The following is a 22,163-nucleotide window of genomic DNA, read 5'->3' on the forward strand; positions in this document are numbered from 1 at the left end:
ATAAACAATATAAGACCGCCTTGTATCTATTCTGTATCTTGTGTGCAAAAAAGTATCTATCTATCTACCTATATGAAATTAACTGGTTTGGACCTAGACTTTCGGTTAGTCTGGATAGCTCTAGTGTAAGGTAATTTCTTTTCCTTGTTTAAAAGTAGGAGGGTGACCTAATAACCCGCCAAAAGTTAAGCGAATGGTACAATGATCTGTACGTATGTTTTGCTGAATCGTGCGTAAAATTGTTGCCCAAAATATTATGTGATCGAGACAAAATACATGATTTTATATTAAGTATAGTACAACTAGGTACTTAACTGATGCCCAACGTGCACTTCAATGTGACTTGCTGACTTATACATATTGTACCTAGACACATTGGTTATACTATGGCGAATGCATAGGTAAGGCAGGACAAGACAGGCAGCTATAAGAAACTTCGCTTCTATCGAGTGTCTCACGGCTTTTTAGTAGGTATGTATAATGATAACATGATGAATGATTGGTGTGTGAATAAATATCATGTTCATTTCAAAACTTATGGTGTATGCAATATGAATACTCGATGCATCCATTCTTAATTTATATATTCAGCCCGTATGGTCAGCGACGGACTAAGCCCCGCGGAAGCCCAGGGTGGCTTTGTTTTCACGAATGAGTTTTTTGTGGATTTGATTTCGGAAAGTCCGAAAAGGAAATTCCTGGAAGCGAGTCCAAATTTTACAGAAAAGATGTTTACTTCTCATATACTTAGTCAGTTCTTAATGTTAACGTAAAATGAGCTGGAAATTAAAAAAAAATATTAGCGAATAATATATCGCGCAAATCGAATGCGAAATTAAATCAATTGTTTTCCTGTTATATTCAGAAAAACGACCCTTTGGATTCATTATTTTTAGGAACTTCTCAAGGTTTGTTAAACCCGGGGCCCAGGGTGGACCGTCCCCTCCGCGCCACCTTTAGTCCGCCACTGCGTGTGGTAGAGCTGTCGATGAAAGTTGCATCGTATCAGCGAGGTGCAGGCGCGGAACAAAATTGTAGCGGTTTGGGCTTTCAAAAATACCGCTATCCGAGCGGGGCGAGTTGTTAAACTCATGCTGATTTTATTCACACTTATTTTTGCACGGGTATCAGAGGCTCTCGCTAGACAGTGTGCACCTCCTGGTTGTAAATGTTCAGACTTTCAGGCAGAGGCCAGAGTGGTAGGAACTTTGTCAACAGATGCCGTTGAGCATCGGCGGCTGCCGTCGACGCGCGTCAAAGACAAGTAGATATAGGGGCCTGATAGACAATCACACTTCACAGTAATATTATAAAGGCGAAAGTTTGTGTGTATGTATAATATGTGTATGTTTGTTACTCTTTCATGCATAAACTACTGAATAGATTTGGCTGAAATTTGGAATGGGCATAGATTATACCCTGGATTAACACATATGCCATTTTTTATCCCGGAAAATCAAATAGTTTCCACGGGATTTGGAGAAACTTATATCCACGCGAACGAAGTCGTGGGCATCATCTAGACAATAATATCACACGAACCACTGTATCACGATCCAAATATTGATGGTATCGCGATAATATTGACAGATTTCAAAATGGTCTTGAAATCCGCAATGGCTTTTTGTGCTGGAACTGCTTTCACTCTGTCTCAATTTCAGCACAAAGTCAGTCAGTTCAGTCAAAATTTACCAACACACTATCCACTTTCTTCTCAGAACGATGACGACTCGTATAAGAATATTACTGCTCCTAGAACATAATTGATAGAATTTAACAAAATAAAGACTCAGGCTACGTAGCGCCATAGTAGAAAGTTCTCAGAAACCTAACTTGGGCATTAATTAGGCACGCGAACTCAGATACACTTTTAGGTGAGTGAAGTTTCAACAAGGTCTCAATGTATGTTTCGTAATAGCTAATGCAGTTTGGTTTCAGACTGTTTATTAGTGAATGACAACCTGTTTCATACTCAAGGTTCTTTGTATCGCTCTCGACATTTAAATTCAAATTGCTAAGGATCGTTATCTCCATAACTAAGGGTGGAGGCTTTCTTAAGATATTCATACGATAGACTCTCAGATCCTTCCGCATAATACCTCCTTATCTAAAACTACCCTAATGCCCGCCTTCGTCTGCGAAAACACACAAATTTCAAACACCTGTTACTCGTGCAGCGTCGATAATATATCAGTCAGTCAGTCAACTTTTCCTTTTATATAATTAGATACTATTTTAAACAGATTACATATTTGTTCGACTACACCTACACTAGGAATAACCCTGTAAAGTTTAGGGCAACTTTACAGGGTTATTCTTAGATGTTACTGATAAAAACGGGACCGATTAATTAACATGCTCTCCAAGATATGTATGGGGGATAAAATAAATATTTAGATCTTCAATAACAGCACCCCTCCAGTTGCCAACTTGGAGTGACGTTACTTAACTAGCACAATCGGTGCATTCACACCTCTCTGTTGTTATAAGAAAACATTTCAGCGCTCCTTTTTGATACAGAATAATAAAGTTACGCTCGATATGTGTTCTATATCCAAAATCAATGCACAGTTTAGCAATAATACAGTAGAACAAAAATCTGGCCAGGTACGAGTCAGATTGCACACGAAGAGTAATTCACCACCATCTTACAAAAAATAACACATTTTTATTTTTTATGGCGACCATTTTGAAATTTTTAGTAAGTATTTGTTGTTAAAGCGGCAATAAAAATACAAATTCTGTGAAAATGTAACTCTCTACCGTAGGTTCACGAGATACATCTCACTGACAGACTGACGGGCGGATGGACAGCGGAGCCTTAGTTATAGGGTCCCGTTGGCACCCTTCGGGTACGGAGCCCTAAATACGGGGCCTTTAGTAAAACTTTCAGCTATACGACCGCAATACGCAACACTTGTGTCGCACCTTTGACAGGCTTTATGTGTCGTGGTCATGGCGTAAGTTAGTAAGGTTTGTAGTCACAAAATTGTATGATTTTCTTTGAATGACCATCCAATGCAATGCGGACGGCAACTTAGAAAATGCAATGGCCATTGTCCGCTATCAAAAGCGTAGACTAACTGTACGCTTGCTTAACTGTGATTATAGTAAGGTAATTAGTTCCATGTTGTAAGTTTTCAGGAGCCGGGAAGGAAATGACCGTGATTTGTTATTCTCCCCACTTCAAGCAACGTTAGCAAATTGAGTCCATAGGTAAAGATTGACGTGTGACGTAGAGAGGCACTTTTGGAGATTTTGATAAAAATCGCGTAGGTAAGTTGTCTTTCATAAATAATTATCTAGGTAATGCTGTAGCCTGTAATCTGTGGCCACCTAAGATATGTTTATGTTAATGCACGCTGTGACTGCCCGTAAGTGGAGTTGCATAAGAGCAATAGAAAGTAAGGAACAAAATGTATAATTAAAATGTGTAACTCTGTGGGCGGTACTATAGTAAATAAATAAATAAATAAATAAAGATGGACATCATAAGAATAGAGGACTACACTTTCAACCACTTATTTTACAACCTTAATAGGGGTTGAATTTTCAAAAATCCTTTCTTAGCGACGTTAGTAGATATTTGACCTTAAAAATTACGTCCAAAAGGTTGATGTGACAACGTACCTATCATATTGCGTTTTATAAGTCTGTTTCTGCCATTATTTTCCATAAATAAATCTCTCTTAATTTTAGAAACAACGTTTCCTACACTGGTTCAGCATTATTATAATTTATGCTTGGTCAACATTATTTTATTTGGAGATACTGCATCGGATCGGAACATCGTAATATTTAATAACTCCTTATAAAGACCTTTAAATTCTTGTCCACTTGGAAAAATACAATACCTACATTTCAATAGCAAGAAAATAATAACAAGACGCTTAAAGTTGCCTAACGACTCTAAACTAGTGAATTGCTCTAGTGACTCGGTGAAGTGGGGAGGTACTTGTGAGAACTTAAGTTCGCGTTTTCGTTTTACGTTCTCTGTTCTCTCTAGTAATTACCAACTGAAAATGCATGTAAGTACGTTAATTGTAAGAAAACCCCACTTATTATAAAATACACTTTCTGCCTAAGTTCCTAAACCGATTTTGATGAAATTTAGTTGCACGTTCAATAAATACTCTCAATTTTCCATCATACCCTGCGTTTCCCATCGTACCGGCTGCAGTCATCCGGTAAAGTTGCATTTTCATGGGTTGACCTGGGTAAAACGACTGATAATTCGACCGTGTAAACAATATTTTTATTATTTTATTATTGATACTGCTACACTATGAAATTGTATGGCATTGCCGCACCCGACTGAAAAACTCAGATTTGGTGCTAAGTAGGTATATATTTTCACAGTGTTTAGTATTGTCGCATCAGCCGCAACGCGTCCGCAATACGCGTTAATTTGCGGCCGCGACCCAGAAAGTTATACAATCCCAGTACCTACCCACATAGGTATATTAATAAAGTTGGTACGTAGTACTATTATATTATATTCTGTGATACAGGCACCACCGTCAGTTCACTGAATGAGTGCACGGTATCTAGGACAATATGGGGAGGAAAAGTTTATATTCGGAATCCTGTTCGAAACTTTGTTCATTTGATCGAGTTATGGTTTCCAAACAAAGTTGTTTCGTCGGAGTGCATTATTTTTAAACAGTTTAGAATTTAGTTTAACAGTCTCTGTTTTACTATGTAAATAATAAATAAATAATTAATAGGTAGCGAAGATGCGATATTCCCAGATAGGATTGTTTGTTCTACGCCTATACAGTTACACGCAAGTTGAACGGCAAAGGCATTGGTAGGCGAGTCGTAGGCCTTCATACACGGCATCGTGCCAAAAAGCTAACTCGGCTGTACTATTTTGGGGTGTAATGGTAACCAGCTGCAGCTAAACCCTTCGCCTATTTATGTAGTATAGGTAGCTATACAGTTTAACACCATTGAGGATAATCTGCATGATAAAGAATCTGCATAGTGATCTTTACAACTCTTAAAAGATTCTTATCTTTACAACTCACCTACCTACATCTATACATATAATAAAATTGTAGAAAAGTGGTGTCTGTACAATGGAAATATATAAAAAAAAGTAGCAGGGGTTGTTATTATATCGATGCCGAACCCGAAATTGTAATTATTTTTTTCTTTGTCTGTTTGTCTGTGTGTTTGTGCATGCTAATATCAGAAACGGCTAATTCGATTTAGATGCGGTTTTCACTAATATATTGTAGTAAGCTTCACTTAACATTTAGTGTTTATTTCATGTCAATCGGTTCATAAATAAAAAAGTTATGTCAATTTAAAGAATCACGGCGAACATTTTTAACGTACAGAGTACGTACTACGTACTATACGCCTCGCGCCTGAGCGTCCGTGGCTATATAAAGCGCGCTGATTCCACGCGAACGAAGTCGCGGGCACAGCTAGTCATACATAAAGGTCATATTCCACATTGATATTATCTTGTAATATTCGTAGTGCAATTCGTAATCCAGAATTACTCTTAGCTTACCAACCTATTACCAACAGAATAGGATATTTGACGTACTTAAGGAAAGGATATACAGTAGGTATACTTGAATCTAGAAGATAGGTAGATTTCTTATTTGTATCAGTAATGAAAAGCGCAAACATGATCGTTTCTAATCCATGCTAATATTACTTATTCGTCATATTTGTTTATCTGATTTCGACGAGGTACAAAGGTAGCTTGCATTCCGGAGATGGACAAAGGCTAGTTTTTATCTTAGAAAACCGAAAAGTTGTCATGGGATCCTTATTTTCTAAAGTCTACGCGGATGAAGTTATGGGCATCTACGAGTAGCTTACTTATAATTTATGTGCTCTACACAAGTGGAGCAGAAATTATTCGAAAGGAGGACTCTATCTACGAATTGGTACATACTCGTAGTTTTCATTGTGCATAACGTTTGCAGTTTCATTAATTAACACATGCATCGCGTTGACTGTTTCTCGTACGAAGTTCTAAATTCGCTCAGAAAGTTAGAGCGAATTAATACGGGTGCAATGCGAAACATTTCTATTAAGAGAACTCTTATTTTAATGTCTTAGCGCTGAAGAATACCTACAACAATATATACACACTACACAAACTAGATGAGGCCCGCGACTTCGACCGCGTGGATTTAGAATGTTGAATCCCGTGGGAGAGCTATGATTTTCCGGGACAAAACGTAGCCTATGCCCATCCCAGGGTAGCGACTATCTTTTGGCCTTCAAAATTTATCTACCTGCTGTTAAGGGTATTTTTTTAGAAAATGAAGTTTAGGAGCCTACCTATTTAGATACGATCTGATCCGATTTATTTTCATTTTACAATGTTACATTGATAAGTGGTTAGGTATATATCTTAAACCCACCATGGTATGGTCTGGGTAGCTATACAAAGTATATTTAAGTAGAATTTGAGGAAAATGTGAAAATTCATCATCAAACAACATCCTTTGAATTAAAATTACGTGAGTTAGCCGTGAGTCATGTAGCGTTGCTGAAACGCTTTTCGGTTTTAGTCGATTACAGCGGTAGAATCGAATCGACCATCCAATAAAACTAATAGATATGATCGCACCGATATTCATCAGCTGTCTGCTGACAAAGCTCGCTCTCGGCCCACGCTCCGAGGCGTCTCATTCCAATTGCTTAAAGTCCTAGCTATGAAAAAAGTCTCCATAAATCTAGGCTCTACATTAATATGCCTCTAGCTATGTTAGGGTCAAAGCTAATCAACTATTCTTTTCTTAAATATTACAAAAGAAACTTCACAAGTATACCTCTACTAAATTTATAATATACATGTAAGTACTTTGTATGAACCAAAATGAAAATGAGGTTCTATCGTACGTGGGGACGCACAACTTTTTGCTTATCAGGTGCTACGGGTAAGCACGAGTAGGTCGAATGATTACATCTAAAGGATTATTATATACGTGGAACCGTTTATCCTTAATTACTCATTTGCAACATTCTACCAAAATGATGTTCCGTTGAAGAGATGAATTATTTATTGGATGCGAACGCAGTGAAACTCTGGAAAGCCCTCGCCACTTTTACATTTTAAATAACGTTTGTGGAACACCGCACGAATTCGGAGTTCCGGTCAGACCCCACAATTATTAGTATGCAAAGATTGAAGGTGAAGGTACTTAATTTTGACTTCAATTCATCATCATTGGTCGACCTGAATCAACCTTGGAGACCTCCTTTACGTAGTGAAAATAAGGTTCCTTTTCCTATTTAATATTGTAGAAAAGACACATCCCTTCACTTTGGCTCTTCTGCGATGGACATAATATGATTATTTATTATAACTTTTTATCCTGCGTCAAAATATAATAATATGCAAATAAGTAATACATATTGATTATATTTTGTAGCTAGTTCAGACGCGGTTTCGTGGCTTGTAACCACGCTAACAATTAGTTCCACCAACCTTTCAATCAATTTTGACCTCACAAATACGTACTAGACCGCGTGCTAGACGATGCGTGTATCAGACCATCCAATATTATTAACCACCACTTAAACCAAGCACCTGCAATGTAATTCTTGACAACGCTATCAAAACCTGTCTTTGTCCCATCTAACCTTCCCCTTTTACAAGATGCTCGAAACACTCAGGTAATCTAGTTACTAACTTCAAGACGTCTAACACCGGCTTCCCACGGTGCGTGAGATTGCAGACGAAGGTGGTCCAGTCCCCAATGCACCGTGGGCCTTTGTAAAAAATGTATCGTAAAACTGTGGCCTCAGTATCGAATTGTCGCAAGCGGAAGGTTTAGGTTAAGCCAACGACATCTTATTGATCCAAATCAAGGTAATAAGCATACTAGTTTGGTAAACTTCATGAGAACCCATGGACCGATAGTAATTTTATTAATCATCAATACACCATTCTGCTGAAAAATTAATCCTCCCGTAGTCAGGTAACGGCTCTATATTGAACTGCCGGTAATGGGACTCTCGATCATTCGAAACACGTCTGTCTAAAATCGAGTAAACGTCCACGGATGTAACAAACAAATTGAAGCATTTTATTTCCTTTGTTCTCATTCCGATCGGCGACGAGCCACGTCAATGTGCCATTCGTAGCGGATGCGTGTGAATCCCCGAACGCGATGAAATATCAGCAAGACCATTTCCCGACAACGCGCACTGGTTTGATACTCGTAGTTGGTATTTTTGAAGCCCGACAGCGCTGCAATTTCATTTGACGCGCAGTAAGTACTTGACTGAAGAATCATTTGACTCTTCGTAAAGGTTATTTTAAGTAGATACTTACCTACCAACTATGTATTTAATATGTACAAGACTTAATAAACACTCGTGTTCTTTAAAAGAGAAGCGCTTATTAAGTCTTGTACCCTTGTACCTATTAACAACATTCAATCCGAACTACTGGACACGGGTCTTCTCCCAGAATGTGAAGATACATTATGTTAAGATCTACCACGCTGGCCAAGTCGGTTTAGCAGATTTCAAATACCTTTCAGAACATTGCTGAGAACTCTCAGGCATGCAGATATCTTCACGATATTTTCCTTCTGCTTTCTTTAAAGGTAAAGAAGCATAACGGATACTTCCTATAAAATAATATTAAGTACCTAGGTTTAAATTCTAAAGGGTCAATGAACTAGGTAAGCATAGTGTTTTTCAATCCCAGTATCTTCTTATAGATTTTATAAGTCAAGTTTTGATGAGCACTAGAGCGTTAAGACCAAATGCTAGCAGGTTGGAAGAGCGAGCATTCACCCCAGATTCACCCCCAGATGTAACCGAAGCGAAATACGAAGCTCTGAAATCTGAATCATACACATTTTCTTTAGAAGTGAAGAGAGCTGTAGTATTTTGGTAACCAAATTATAGACTAGCTGACCCGACCCGGTTTTGCTTGGGTGGAATATCTGAAAATCCTTATATAGTGCGGGTCCCAGACAAAATCTACACGCAAAATCAAGTTTAGGTACAGACCCAGGTGTTTGGGCTTTGATTTATCGGCCAGTTAGTTTCTCCTTTTGTACACCTACTAGCGACCCGCCCCGGCTTCACACGGGTTTAATGCTAATAATGATGCCCGCAGCTTCGCCCGCGTGAATTGGTCGGATCCCCTGCAGCATCAGGATTGAGGAGTTGTAATCCTAATTTTTTATGGGACAATGTCGCAAAAAAACTGCCATACCCATTCCAGTTTAGCCCAGTGACATTGCAGTCAAGGTTAGCTTGTATCTCACTAGCTCGAAATGTCTACCTGATTAAATGACAATAGAGGGTCATGACATGTCAAATTGCTAGTTTGAAGGAGAAATCGTCTATGTCATTCGCGTTATCTTTGCCCTTAACAATTAAAAAAAAATTACGCAAATCGGTTTAGAAATCTCGGAGATATCATTGTACAGGTAGAGAAAAACACAACTGCAATTTTTAAAGTCGGTTAAAAAAGTAGCCTATGTTACTCCTTGGCTTGGTTAATCCTCTACTTGTCTATAAAAGTCACGACACTTCAATTTTATTTATTAGTACCTACCTAAGTATTGACAGACTTCACACACACCTTTGAGAACATTAAGGAGAACTTTTAGTAGAATGATATCTGCCTGCTGTAGTCACATAAAAAGGGACGATTTCAGACTAGAAAAAAACTGAAAGTTGAAACCTGGGTCTAGTTTGAAAAGTGCCTCCATTTTGCGTCTGACATGTTTCGTACGCGTCGGTGCTGAAAAAAATATTTTTTTAATTCTACCAAAGTTAAAAAAAATGGTTTTCAGTAAGGTTTGAGAGTTAAATAAATGCACACAAAAATGTGACAGTGACACAATATAGGGCAAGATTTTTCATTTAGTACAACTTGTACTGTACAAGTTAGCCCTTTACTGCAATCTCACCTGGTGGTAAGTGATGATGCAGTCTAAGATGGAAGCGGGCTAACCTGGAAGGGTATGGCAGTTTTCATTAAACTGCTTTGGTTTCTCCACGGCATCGTACCGGAATTACACTAAATCAATAAAAATCTAGAAACGCTTTTAGTCAATCTAGCAAAGTATTCAAGCATGAATAATTCAATTAACATTAAGGATCTCTAAGTAAAATTAGAGCAGAATACTCTAGCCATTCCCAAATATCTATCAAGGGCCATAATCAGCCGATAACAACACAATAATTGTTAGACTCCTCGTAGCCTATGACATTAATTTATTCAAGACGCAACTGAAAGCTGGTCCTGTTTCACGTAATAACATTTTCTGGCCCGCGAGCTTAGACAAATTGCCTTTGGCGTAAATGAGTTACGAAATAACTAGCGATTAAGTAAGGTACAAGTTTATTAAAGCTGTAATGGACTGGTTTAAATTAAGATGTTGTTTTTACAGGAAAATGTTTGGAATTGGCTGAAAACGTAAGCAAAATATTTACTTACCTACCTTATTGGTATTAAAAAGTGGAACAGTTCCACGAGTTTCCGAATTTTCAGTATTGCTTAGATAGGTACTATGTCGTTAGATAATGAGGATATTACGAGTCATTTGGCTTATATTTTACAAAAATTCTTGCAGCCGTTTCCTACCAGGAGGTGCCCAAACTTGGTAGGTAATACCTACCTATCCATTGTTTCCATAATGGTACCTATCCATTAATGTTTTGGAAATGTAAAAATCAAAGGGGTGTGGGTTTAATAAAAACTGCCATAGCCCTTCCAAGTAAGCCCGCTTCCATCTTAGACTGCATCATCACTTACCATCAGGTGAAATTGCAGTCAAGGGCTAACTTGTATCTGAATTTTAAAAAAATGTACCTAATGATGAAATATATTTTTAGAATCAGCTAGTGAAGCGCTTTTATTTGATATCCCGTTCGATGGGTTTCAATTTTTTTAAATTACATACACGAAAATGATGAAGACATTTTTTTAGAACCACATGACTTGCCGACATTATCAAAAATACATCTTTGTGACCAAGGGTAGGTACCTGTGTATCATTGTTAAACATATTCCGCTCGCGCTATCCACTCTAACTAATTGCTTCTCTAAACTCTGTCGAGTAAAATAGGAAGAGGAAGCTACTTAGTCAAATTAAGCCAAGTCGTATTTGTATACCTAGGTCCTAGGTATCCTATATAAGTAGGGAACCTATCTATTTACCTCCTTTAAATCCTGGACATTTCTGAAACTTGAAATAGTCGTATTTACATTAGTCTACCTAGGTATCTACCACAGAAGTTTTGTGTTTAATTAGGTTTTATTATTTTCATCTGAAACTATCTAATGATGATTAACATACTTGAATTCACACGATGCAGGGACGCAGGTGCCCTCCAGCATGATGCAAAGGATCGACGATACGATATTATCAAGAGTCGTAAGACCGCCTATCTAAATGGTTGGATGAGGAAGGCCGAGGCTCTTTGTGATACTCCAATAATAAACGTCGTCCACACTCCACATGATGAAAAGATAATGAATTGACGAAATAAAGATAACTTTTTTTAACCTATATTTGTTTTGAATAATTTCGTGGTTATTTGCATAAAACCACAAAATAATAAACGAAATTCTATACAAGGGTGCATTTTAACTTGAAAACTGTAAATATAACTGTAAAAATAACTCAAAAACAACCAAAAATTTCGGACATGGTGTCATTTGACGAAATTAGCTGCAAATGAGCTCTACTTTCACCCTTTGCAAGGAATGTATACGATACTCGTATTTCTAGTCACTCTTTATAGCTAAAATAAAAACGTGATTGCACTAGGCATATGAATGGCATTGGTTGTATTTACTAAGTAGGCACTTGCTTGTAACTTTTAAGTAACTGTAAAGTTGCCGACGCTCGAATACACGCTAATGATGCTCACTTAGTGCGCATAGCGTTCGAATAGGCAATTAAGGACGTATTTGCACACTTGTATAGATTTTCGGTACGCTTTGTGGCTAAAATATACTAAGTAAATTGGAACTACAGATTGCTAAAAATAGATTGGTCCTTTATCTCCAGAGATCGAGTAATTTTTTGATAAAATCATTAATTTTGATACTATAAGAACGATTTTCCTTCACCTCTTCCACGCAGAATTAACGATTTAGGGTCAAGTTTAGGTACATTTTTCTCAGTTTACGTACGGATTTTATTCTTCTAATAAATATTTTCCGTTAGCACATAATGTGTACCTCAAAATGTGAGATTATTATATTAATAGTATTATAAAAATAAATAAAACATCGTGTATAAATTTTTCACGTATTTTGCTTCAACCGCAAACCTTAATACAGTGCACTAAGGGTTATTTTGATATTGGGCAGGCAATGGTATGATTTCAAAATTATATCAGTCAGCGGCCAGCCGCCTTCGTGGGTGGTCTCTGCGTCGGTTGCTATAATTTTTTGATGTGGAAAAGATCGCTGTACGAACACAAAATAGTTCGACAAAACCCTAACTGATATTTATAGGTACTTATTCCGTGATTGTGCTGATATTTTGGCAAGGTAAGATAATAATGATAATATTATGTACCTATTATCACATTTTATCGTTAGCTGGATTTTTTTCTTGAGCATGATAGTGATCTGATAGTGAACTTCGAAGGCTGCGACAGGAACTTGAAGACTAGAAGAACTAGATGTGTCCAGTTTGGGCTCGTTTTCTTAGTCATGACGAGATCTTACCTCCGGATTTGTGGAGTGACCTGATGGTATACCTCGAAAGTCACTATTGGAACTCGGAGACGAATAGAGCTAGGTGTTTCGAGTTTGGGCTCATTTTCTTAGTCATGATGAGATCTTACCTCCGGATTTGTGGAGTGACCTGATGGTATACCTCGGAAGTCACTATTGGAACTCGGAGACGAATAGAGCTAGGTGTTTCGAGTTTGGGCTCATTTTCTTAGACATGATGAGATCTTACCTCCGGATTTGTGGAGTGACCTGATGGTATACCTCGGAAGTCACTATTGGAACTCGGAGACGAATAGAGCTAGGTGTTTCGAGTTTGGGCTCATTTTCTTAGTAATGATGAGATCTTACCTCCGGATTTGTGGAGTGACCTGATGGTATACCTCGGAAGTCACTATTGGAACTCGGAGACGAATAGAGCTAGGTGTTTCGAGTTTGGGCTCATTTTCTTAGTCATGATGAGATCTTACCTCCGGATTTGTGGAGTGACCTGATGGTATACCTCGGAAGTCACTATTGGAACTCGGAGACGAATAGAGCTAGGTGTTTCGAGTTTGGGCTCATTTTCTTAGTAATGATGAGATCTTACCTCCGGATTTGTGGAGTGACCTGATGGTATACCTCGGAAGTCACTATTGGAACTCGGAGACGAATAGAGCTAGATGTTTCGAGTTTGGGCTCATTTTCTTAGTCATGATGAGATCTTACCTCCGGATCTGTGGAGTGACCTGATGGTATACCTCGGAAGTCACTATTGGAACTCGGAGACGAATAGAGCTAGGTGTTTCGAGTTTGGGCTCATTTTCTTAGACATGATGAGATCTTACCTCCGGATTTGTGGAGTGACCTGATGGTATACCTCGGAAGTCACTATTGGAACTCGGAGACGAATAGAGCTAGGTGTTTCGAGTTTGGGCTCATTTTCTTAGTCATGATGAGATGTTACCTCCGGATTCGTGAAGTGACCTGATGGTATACCTCGGATGTCACTATTGGAACTCGGAGACGAATAAAGCTAGCTGTTTCGAGTTCGGGCTCATTTTCTTAGTCATGATGAGATCTTACCTCCGGATTTGTGGAGTGACCTGATGGTATACCTCGGAAGTCACTATTGGAACTTACAAAACGAGCTCAAACTCATAACATCTAACTCTACTCGACTCGAAAGTCCAATAGTGGCTTTTGAAGTATACCTTCAGAGCACTCCAACAAGTTTCAAGGTATAATCTCGTCATAACTAACAAAACGAGCCCAAACTCGAAACACCTAGCTCTATTCGTCTCCGAGTTCCAATAGTGACTTTCGAGATATACCATCAGGTCACTCCACAAATCCGGAGGTAAGATCTCATCATGACTAAGAAAATGAGCCCAAACTCGAAACACCTAGCTCTATTCGTCTCCGAGTTCCAATAGTGACTTCCGAGGTATACCATCAGGTCACTCCACAAATCCGGAGGTAAGATCTCATCATGACTAAGAAAATGAGCCCAAACTCGAAACACCTAGCTCTATTCGTCTCCGAGTTCCAATAGTGACTTCCGAGGTATACCATCAGGTCACTCCACAAATCCGGAGGTAAGATCTCGTCATGACTAAGAAAATGAGCCCAAACTCGAAACACCTAGCTCTATTCGTCTCCGAGTTCCAATAGTGACTTTCGATGATACCATCAGGTCACTCCACAAATCCGGAGGTAAGATCTCATCATGACTAAGAAAATGAGTCCAAACTCGAAACACCTAGCTCTATTCGTCTTCGAGTTCCAATAGTGACTTCCAAAGTATACCATCAGGTCACTCCACAAATCCGGAGGTAAGATCTCATCATGACTAAGAAAATGAGCCCAAACTCGAAACACCTAGCTCTATTCGTCTCCGAGTTCCAATAGTGACTTCCGAGGTATACCATCAGGTCACTCCACAAATCCGGAGGTAAGATCTCATCATGACTAAGAAAATGAGCCCAAACTCGAAACACCTAGCTCTATTCGTCTCCGAGTTCTAATAGTGACTTTCGAGGTATACCATCAGGTCACTCCACAAATCCGGAGGTAAGATCTCATCATGACTAAGAAAATGAGCCCAAACTCAAAACACCTAGCTCTATTCGTCTCCGAGTTCCAATAGTGACTTCCGAGGTATACCATCAGGTCACTCCACAAATCCGGAGGTAAGATCTCATCATGACTAAGAAAATGAGCCCAAACTCGAAACACCTAGCTCTATTCGTCTCCGAGTTCCAATAGTGACTTCCGAGGTGTACCATCAGGTCACTCCACAAATCCGGAGGTAAGATCTCTTCATGAGTAAGAAAATGAGCCCAAACTCGAAACACCTAGCTCTATTCGTCTCCGAGTTCCAATAGTGACTTCCGAGGATACCATCAGGTCACTCCACAAATCCGGAGGTAAGATCTCATCATGACTAAGAAAATGAGCCCAAACTCGAAACACCTAGCTCTATTCGTCTCCGAGTTCCAATAGTGACTTCCGAGGTATACCATCAGGTCACTCCACAAATCCGGAGGTAAGATCTCATCATGACTAAGAAAATGAGCCCAAACTCGAAACACCTAGCTCTATTCGTCTCCGAGTTCCAATAGTGACTTCCGAGGTATACCATCAGGTCACTCCACAAATCCGGAGGTAAGATCTTATCATGACTAAGAAAATGAGCCCAAACTCGAAACACCTAGCTCTATTCGTCTCCGAGTTCCAATAGTGACTTCCGAGGTATACCATCAGGTCACTCCACAAATCTGGAGGTAAGATCTCATCATGACTAAGAAAATGAGCCCAAACTCGAAACACCTAGCTCTATTCGTCTCCGAGTTCCAATAGTGACTTTCGAGGTATACCATCAGGTCACTCCACAAATCCGGAGGTAAGATCTCATCATGACTAAGAAAATGAGCCCAAACTCGAAACACCTAGCTCTATTCGTCTCCGAGTTCCAATAGTGACTTCCGAGGTATACCATCAGGTCACTCCACAAATCCGGAGGTAAGATCTCATCATGACTAAGAAAATGAGCCCAAACTCGAAACACCTAGCTCTATTCGTCTCCGAGTTCCAATAGTGACTTCCGAGGTATACCATCAGGTCACTCCACAAATCCGGAGGTAAGATCTCATCATGACTAAGAAAATGAGCCCAAACTCGAAACACCTAGCTCTATTCGTCTCTGAGTTCCAGTAGTAGGTTCCAAAGTATGCAATTTCATCAAGTCGGGAGGTAATGTAATGCTATCCTTCTCAGATTATTTTAGTCATAGTAGGAGCTCATAATTTCATAAGCATGGAAATGTTATTCATTGCCAAGAAGTCATGGTGAAATATTTCATCATCAGACCCTTAGTCTGTAGGCACTGTTCTACTTACTGTATTATTGTCAAGATACATATTTAAAAAAAAAACTGTTAAAAAAAAATAGATGACCAAATATAAAATAAAATAAAAATATAAAAGTATCAAAATCAAGTCGATTCACTCATTTTGACGCAGCTGTGTGCGTGTGGGCAGTGTACTTATGTAGTAGTGCAATTTTGATACCTATTCATTTTGCAAAGACGTCCTTAAGGTCAGGCCACGAAAATAAAATGAAGATAGTCGGTAGGTACCTACTCGGCATAGTGCTTTGGTAGGTAGGTGCGTATAAATCGGTTGATAAATTTTATTTAGGTACTTCAACATCAATTAATTACAAATCGGTTAAATCTTATTACTTGTCATTTTATAATCACCGAAGACGAAATTTTGGCGAATTCCATAAATTCTCAACACAAAACCTGGCAAAAAAACCGTTCAAGTGCGAGTCGGACTCGCACCCAAAGGGTTCCGTAGCCATCGCACAAGAAATAACTTTTTTTTTTTTTTTAATTTTCTTGGCAGCCATTTTGAAATTTTTATTATTTGTTGTTATCTGCAGTAGGTACCTACTGGCATAGAAATACACATTCTGTGAAAATTTCAATTCTACACGGTTGACGATATTCAGCCCGCTGACAGACGTATAGACGGACGAACGGGCGGACAGCGGAGGCTTAGTAATAGGATCCCGTTCGCATCCTTCGGGTTTGAACTCTGAAGGCACTATAACGTTTCTAAAAGAGAGAGCACACCTCATAGTACGCGACAGGTCAAAGGGCAATCGGGGTGGGGACGCCCCGCAAACCCCCCGCGCTAACCCGGTGCGGAATAGCCCTTGTTACGTGCGGGTGTGCGCGGCGTCCCTTTAGTCTCATACCCCGATGGCCGATTGCCATCTCGATCTGTCGCGTACTATAACTAGATGAGTACGGCTCTGAATATTTTCTACAAAAAAATCGTCAAAAAATTCAATTTATTCCTCAGTTAAGTAAATAGGTATTATTATTTTGGCGATAAGAAAAGCGGCCCTAAAATGAATAAAACACAAAATAAAAAATCCAATAAGGATCATAATTTATTTTATAAAATTATATATACACTATACAATTGACCAAACGACCTTTAGCGTGACGAAGTATTCAAATTATCGAAAAATTAAAATAATCTGACCACATAAAATAAAACTAGCAATTCTATATAATAAAATTGGCTACTTGTGATTATTTATATTACTAAAACCCATCTGCTAAATAATTAATACTATTATACTGATAGAGTCAGATTCTGCAATACTAGATCATACTAAAGGTCGTGACGTGACGCATTAAAGCGTCCTACACAAAATCATTTCATTGGTAGGTAATAATAATAAAATCTAATATTTACAAGTAACTATTTTATTATTTACATTTTTCACAATTCTCCAGTCAGTTTTTATGAATTAAGTTATATACAATGAAATCCTAAAACCAAGTGGCAACTAGTAATAAAACTTGCATACGTTAGCTATGAGAAATCACTTGCAAACACTTGCTGCAAGTCAACTTCTCCTTTTGTATACTATTTACTCTATCCACGGAAAGAAGTTAGCTTACAAATTGCACTAATCACAAGAAAACTAGTCGGGGCCAATGAACTATGTATATCAATCAGTACCTTATACGGAAAGGATAATACAAACAAAAATCGTACTACTACTAATTAATTATTATTCTTAGTACCTATGACATCTCAGGTTGTAAGCAAAATCTCAGTGGGCTTTAACCATTTTCACTCAACAAACAATCATCAACATGTTTTCAAAAAAACATTCGAAATTCCCTTCGAAAATATATTCAAAAACATTCAAAATTCAATTCGAAAACATAAGTTTCGTCTATGATTGGTTGGTGACTCAAGATTTTTGTCTCTGTCATTCGTATGGGATTCCGTAACAGAGAGAGTTACTAACTTCTTTCCATGGATCAAGTATAAAACGTGCAGAATTTGACACTAACATGACAATGACAGCTGACTTCCGCAAGTTTTATTGCTTGTGGACACAGCATTTAATTCATATTGCTTTAAATTATCTACGTTATAATGTGAAAATAATATTATGACAAAAACGAATATAGGCCAAGAGACACTAAGTAAATCTCAGCAATCGAATATTATACATGTTATGATAGTCAAGGTATCAACTTTAGTGTAAGTAATACCTATGCCTAAGAAATCTTGTGACTGTAACTAAAAATTCTACACCTTAATATTTCATGAAAGCTTCAGTCAAACTAAGGCAAATCCCGCAAGGGACCAGTAAGGTTCTTGAGAGTTTACATCTAGCCAAAGTTGATAGAATTCGAGCGACTAAACAAAGTCAAAGTAAATTGGACCTTAATAGCCTAGCTGTAAAGCTTAAGTTTGTTCCATACATCTACAGCCAGCGGAAACGTTGCTAATAAAATTTACTGAATACATGACTTTAAATCTAGAGCCTTTAGGTCCATTTAGCTCTAATTCTATCAACGTTGGTCAAATGTCAAATCTCCTAGTAGCTAGGGCTTGAAATTCGAACTATTTTTCAACTCCGGAGTCGGAGTTTTGAGACTGCATTAAAAAAGTTGAATGTGATTACATGATGCGATTTTTGAATATTTCTTGCGTTTCAACGAATGTTCAATTCTGTTAAGCATGAAATAAAACAAATTTCCATTGATAAAATTGGGTAAGTTTTACTCTATTTCATAATATGTACAACTCATCAAAACTTTTTTTTTAAATCTGAAAATCGAAACTCCAGTTATGTTCACGAAGACTTCGGCTTTCCACCATAACCAGAGTTCCGGAACTCAAGCCCTCTAAGGTTACTGTCCACACAAGTTTGTCGACGCAATCAGATATAGTAGTATCCCCGATCTCGTGCCGAATTGGACTCGGTTTGATCGCAGCTTTAAAAAGTCAAACTAAATAAAATTAAAGAATACAAAATACATACATCGAATGCAATCTAAATGCCTGAAAACTTGGTAACGTGCAACAGTGCCGCAGTAAAGCGATGATAACAATTAACTAAGTATAAGATCACATTACAAGACATTTCAGTGTTAACAAGACAAAAAGTTGTGGTCGCTGACAGGACTTTCTCATAATTACATTATTTTCATTCAGAGACAAGGTTGAAGACATCAAATACCCTTAGTGTGGTCTTATGCTAATTTTTAATTATAAACATTCATCACAAAAATCTCATTTATAATTTTGTCATAAATTAAAAAATTTAACAAGAATTTCATAACAATTGCATGTCAATGTTTTCAATATAAACGTGATAATAAGTTGGTATTTTTGATAAGAGCAGAAAGCTGTCAATATACTAAAAACTTTTATAAATCTATACTAAATCAATTTATTTTACTGTGTTAATTATTACAGAGCAAAAATAAAATAAACAATAAAACAATGGGAAGTATTAAGGTGCATTTACATATTTGCCCGACAGAGAACGTATGACGGCCGGCGCGCGAGCTACCTGTTCATATATTCGTTTCTAGCCGCATCTTTCAATGCACATTGACGAGATGTTGATGACATTAGGGTGGTTACAAACTTTTCTGCGCGTTTAGCACTCGTTTTTACACCCATTTACATACGCTCTTCACAAACACTACGCTCGTACGACACGCACGTGTGACAAAAGTACGTTTTGTGCGCGTACACGCGCATACAAAAACAAACTTACACGCGCAAAAAACGCTTTTCTGCAACCGTCCTAACAGCGACTAGTGCCACGAGTTACGATGGCGAATACGTACATGCACGTTTATTGTTACATTTCAATACAGACAAAAAAGATTCGACATAATAATATGTAACGGGTGATACAAAAAATATTTGTATTATAGTAAAAATATTTGTATTGTAGTTTTTATATTATATTGACATGTACCTATCTGGATATTCAAAATAAGATTTCAAACAAATTACAGATAGTTAGATCTATAATAATAGATACATAGTTATAATTCATGTAAATCACATTGGCCCAATGCGTTTGTTGCAAGTTCCTTCGAACGTGTAAACGCAGAATAGCGCCAAGATCCTTTGATGTTATATGAAAACTCACTTAAGTCGCCAAGTTGGCCAGTGTTGGCTACACGCGACAAATGCACACAAGTGGCCCTGTACAAGTATACTGTGTGCATTGGTAGAGTTGGGCCAATATTTACAAGGCTCTTAACACTGTTGACCTTCACATTTGTGCTAAAATATTTCTGAAGTAAATACTATTGCAGATTGAACAACTTGTATTACAAATACCTCACATTAGTCGCTATAATGAACACCGTTGCAGCACATAGGTGAATTTCACAGCCATGAACGAACCTGCCTTAGAGCATACATCTTGTCCAGATAGTACACAAAAATAAACCAATTTATGACAGCGAAAGGGGAATTTTATTACAATTGTAATAAAGTATAATTTTGATTGTGTAAAGAACTTCATTAATTAAAAATTAGCATGTGGGTGACGAGACCTTGAAGTTTTTACCCATCCCAAAATCGCCAAACGCGCCAAAAGAATTTTCACTTTCAAAACCAATAACAGTTTGGTCTACAAACAGATGGGTGTCCGATTTTATCGAATTTAAGGGGGCCTTCAAAGTTGCTAAGTGCCTAAGGCTGCAGCGCCAAGGCCGCACTGCTTTATAAATCCATAAAAGATAAAAATAAAATCGAAGAAATAGGGTTATATCATCGATTTTAACTTATAGTTGATCGCATAATATAGCTGAAGTCCTGTGCAAGTTGTCAGAGTGGCATAAATAAGGCCGCGGCAAATGTTGAAAATCCATTATAACAATAACGAAACGAAATTATTGCGACTAGCTGCAATTAATTTTTATTTTATGTTTTCATTGATACTATACTAGGCTAATAATTTTTAACTACATATTGAATGAAAAGAAACAAAGATTTCATGTATTTAGTTATGTAGTGGTGCATAATCCAAATCAAACTATAAACTTTGGTTACGATAAAAGTAACGTGACTATGCATGTCCAATGAAGTATGACAATTTTTGCAAACATTCTCCATACATCCATAACAAAATACTGAACTTCATAGCGTCATTTGAGTAACTTCTGTCACAGAACTCAAGCTATATTTTATCGACTATAATGTCACGCGAAGAGATCGAATCTAATGAGGAACTTTCCAGCGAACGTTCCGTAAAATTAGTCTTTCTGCTTTGCATCGAACTGCACAACTTTGGATCCCGATTACCCACCCTTGCATATGAAGATCTGGTTAGACACCCGGATGAAGAAATAAAAACGAAAACGAAAAACTGGCGAATGGCTGACGTAGGAATATGTCCATAGACAAAACAGTTACTCGTCATATTATATCATTGATTGACATGACCTAGAAAAATAATCTAAAAGGCACAGACAGTATTTTTCTGCCTTTCGCGGCGAGCTATGCATTCAGAGACATCTATAATAATTTTATGGAACGTTCGCTGGAAAGTTCCTCATTGGGATTTAATGAATCATGAAATCATTAGTAGGATTTACAACCAACAAGTTCATACGCTTCAATATTATGTAGTACTGCATTAAAAGACGCTCGGCTAAAATGTCATACGTTTAAAATAGTTTAAAATCAATGTTCAATTTCACATACGCCACTAGCTATGGTTGTTCGTATTACTGTAAAACGAATTCATCCTTGTCATACTAACTGAGGCACTGTTACCGTTCTTTTCTAGTCCCGCTAAGAAGTCCTCTAGCAACTGCGCCAGTGCTCTCCTCTTGAAGCGTAACGATTCACTAATAACATCACGTATCACTTCCTTCTTAATATCCACGGTACCTTGCAATTGTTTTAGGATTTCAAACAGTTTCGTGTAATCTGTAAGCAAGAAAAAATTCAACTGAATCGATTGTATAAACCAATAATTTTTATTTTCACCAATAAGATGATGTGAGCGTAATCTGTTATAACCAAATAGTGTAATCAATTTCAGACCATAATATATGTCTTTTACACATCTGAAAAAAAATATTATAACACAATCGTCATTATGTAAATGACAAGTGTAAATTGAAATAACA

At 37.8% G+C, this 22,163-nt stretch overlaps 1 protein-coding gene across 2 annotated transcripts in view; it reads right to left on the reverse strand.

Annotated features, from left to right (window-relative positions):
- Positions 1-17,112: 17,112 nt before the first annotated feature.
- The window catches only part of LOC123873235 (integrator complex subunit 6-B), a 28,354-nt gene continuing 23,303 nt past the window's right edge, over positions 17,113-22,163 (reverse strand). For both annotated transcript variants that reach the window (XM_045917983.1, XM_045917993.1), the window contains one exon: positions 17,113-21,960. In XM_045917983.1, coding sequence (XP_045773939.1) covers positions 21,737-21,960 — 224 coding nt within the window. In that variant the 3' untranslated portion in view covers positions 17,113-21,736. The remainder of the gene's footprint in view (positions 21,961-22,163) is intronic.

Source organism: Maniola jurtina, chromosome 2, assembly GCF_905333055.1.
Source record: "Maniola jurtina chromosome 2, ilManJurt1.1, whole genome shotgun sequence".
Lineage (NCBI taxonomy): Eukaryota > Metazoa > Arthropoda > Insecta > Lepidoptera > Nymphalidae > Maniola > Maniola jurtina.